The following is a 2,759-nucleotide window of genomic DNA, read 5'->3' on the forward strand; positions in this document are numbered from 1 at the left end:
AGCTTGTTCATTTATTGATTGGTCTACTGTCTGCCTCCCCACTAGAAAATGAGATCTCTGAGCTTATCTTGTTCTTGGTTCTTCCTCGTCCTCAGAATGGGATGGAAGGGAGGAGATGAAAACCTTAGGAGAAGTGAGTGTTTATGGGAAGTCATAGGGACTCTTGCTGTCTTAAGATGCTCTCTTGAGACTAGTTGGAAGGATTCTGTGTTGGAATTAGGGACGAGGAGGGGTTTCTCCTAGAGCCTGGGCAGTACAAATGGTTTGTTCATGGAAAACTAGTCTGGCACTTTGCTTCCATAAAGATGACAGCCAAGAAAACCCTATGGAGCTTAGCTCTACTCTGTAGCACATGGGATCGCCATGAGTTGGAATGAACTCAACCATAGTGGGCTGGGGTTTTTTTGTTTTTTGTTTTTTTTTTCCCTCAGAGCTCAGGAGAGACGGCTTTGGGGATTCCCAGGCCTAGCCTCCCAACTCTGCCTCGAGCAGCAAACATTCACTGAGAAGCCACTTTGGGTGGTGCCCCCTACGAATGCTGAGGATAAAGAAGAATAGAGGAAGGAGCCATCAAAGTAGGGGCAACATGAATAAAGGCAAGGAGAAAAAATACATGGTATTCTTGGAGAGAGAGCTAAACCCAGATTGGTATTGTTGAGACGGACCCTCTCCAGGTATCACGGATGGGAGATGAGGCTGGAGGAGTGAGCAAGGTCCAGATTATCAACAGCTTTGCAAACTGAGAGAAGCTAACATAATAAAATCCAACATTTACTGAAACTTTCCATATACCATGTTGCCTTCTGTATCCCCTCTCATTTAGAGCTCACAACAATGGCAGAATGTCTACCATTGTTGTTAGGTGCCATTAAGCTGGTTCCAACTCATTATGACCCTATGCACAATAGAACAAAACTTCCCAGGCCTGTGCCATCCTCACAATTGTTGTTGTGTTTGAACCCATTGCTGCTGACATTGTGCCAATCCAGCTCCACTTGACCCAGCATGCTGTCCTTCTCCAGGAACTGGTCCCTTCTGAGAACATGGCTGAAGTATGAGAAATGAAGTCTTGCCATCTGGGCTTCTCAGGAACATTCTGACTGTACTTTTTCCAGTACATATTTGGTTGTTTTTCTGACAGTTAATGGCACTTTTAATATTCTTCTCCAACACCATAATTCAAATACATCAATTCATCTACAGCCTTCCTTATTCATTCTCCAACTTTCACATGCATATGAAGTGATTGAAAATACCATGACTTGGGTCAGGGGCACTTTAGTCCTCAAACAGATATTTTTGCTGTTGGACACTTTAAAGAGGCCTTTTGCAGCAGATTCACATAATGCAATATATCATTTAATTTCTTGATTGCTGCTTCCATGAATGTTGATGGTGGATCCAAGCAAAATGAGTCTTTGACAACTTCAATCTTCTCTCCATTTATCAGGATGTTATTTACTGGTCCAGTGGTGAGGATTTTTGTTTTTGTTACATTGAGGTGCAATCCATACATAAGGCTGTATGTAGTATTTGATCTTCATCAGTATGTATTTTAAGTCCTCTTCACTTCCAGCATTCCCATTTTATAGATCAGAAAACTGAGGCAAAGAGGGGTTGTATCCAGAATTGTAGAGGGTTTGAATTTTACTCTCAAGTTAACAAAGTAGACTACTTTGGTTTCATGGATGCTGGCAGAAGAGTCAAGATTCCTGGGTTGGAGACAAAGAACTTTATTATTCACAGCACAGAGGGCAGCATGAACTTCATGTTTGCACTAGTTCCCCATCCCCTATGGGGTAATGTAGATGAACCAGAAAGATGCTATGCACACAAAAGATTTACATCACAACTGAGAAAACATAAGATTAGGAAACCTGTTCTCTTATAATGTTCTGTAAGCAACCAGTTCAAGCTTTCCCACAGAGAGGTATCATCTTTATCACACTGATCAGCTAACAAACTGACCCACTGCTTCAGAGAGAAACACTCCAAGCAAACAGTCCTAAGAAAAGTTGCCAGTGCCTCTACTGATGAGATGTGCAGAAACATGAGAGACCCGTGGGAAATCATCTTCCAACAGTAGAGAACTTTCCCAAGGTCACACAAATGGTAACAGGGTGAGGCCGGCGTTCTTCTGATTCCTGTAAGCACTTCTGACTCCCTACAACCACTGCCTTGTAAGGAGGTTGGGAAAGTCATGTATTCCATAAATGATGGTGAGGCAAAATAGGTGACAAGCAGGGGAATGGCATGTTCATATCACATGTTTTAAAAGACCTTCTGAAACCATTGTGGTGCTGTAGGATCAGCTCTGGACTTCAAACCACAAGTTTGGCAGTTCAAACCCACCAGCTGCTCCTTGAAAATCCTATATAGGATAGCAATGAGTCAGAACCAATTCCACAGTACTTAACAACAATAACAGAGATAGTACAAAAGGTCAGTGGCTGTTAAGGGCTCAGAGGGAGAGGGGTGAACAGATGCAACCTGGGCATTTTCAGGGCTGTGAAACATTCTGCAAGTTACTGTCAAGGTGAAGATATGACCTTGTGCATTTGTGAAAACCAAGCCAGAGAATTCTACAACATGAAACGTGAATCCTGAAATAAACAAGGTTGTTGTTGTTAAGTGCTGTTGAGTAGGTTCTGACTCATAGCGACCCTGTAGAGGGCTCCCAAGGAGTGGCTGGTGAATTTGAACCACTGACCTGTGGTCAGCAGTCCAGTGCTTATCCTACAGTGCCACAACAGGGCTCC

At 43.0% G+C, this 2,759-nt stretch overlaps 1 protein-coding gene across 1 annotated transcript in view; it reads left to right on the forward strand.

Moving 5' to 3' along the window:
• Nucleotides 1-1,759: 1,759 nt before the first annotated feature.
• The window catches only part of NPTXR (neuronal pentraxin receptor), a 25,864-nt gene continuing 24,864 nt past the window's right edge, over nucleotides 1,760-2,759 (forward strand). The window contains exon 1 of the mRNA XM_006865265.1: nucleotides 1,760-1,799. Coding sequence (XP_006865327.1) covers nucleotides 1,760-1,799 — 40 coding nt within the window. The remainder of the gene's footprint in view (nucleotides 1,800-2,759) is intronic.

This window comes from Chrysochloris asiatica, unplaced genomic scaffold (genome assembly GCF_000296735.1).
Source record: "Chrysochloris asiatica unplaced genomic scaffold, ChrAsi1.0 scaffold00076, whole genome shotgun sequence".
Classification (NCBI taxonomy): domain Eukaryota; kingdom Metazoa; phylum Chordata; class Mammalia; order Afrosoricida; family Chrysochloridae; genus Chrysochloris; species Chrysochloris asiatica.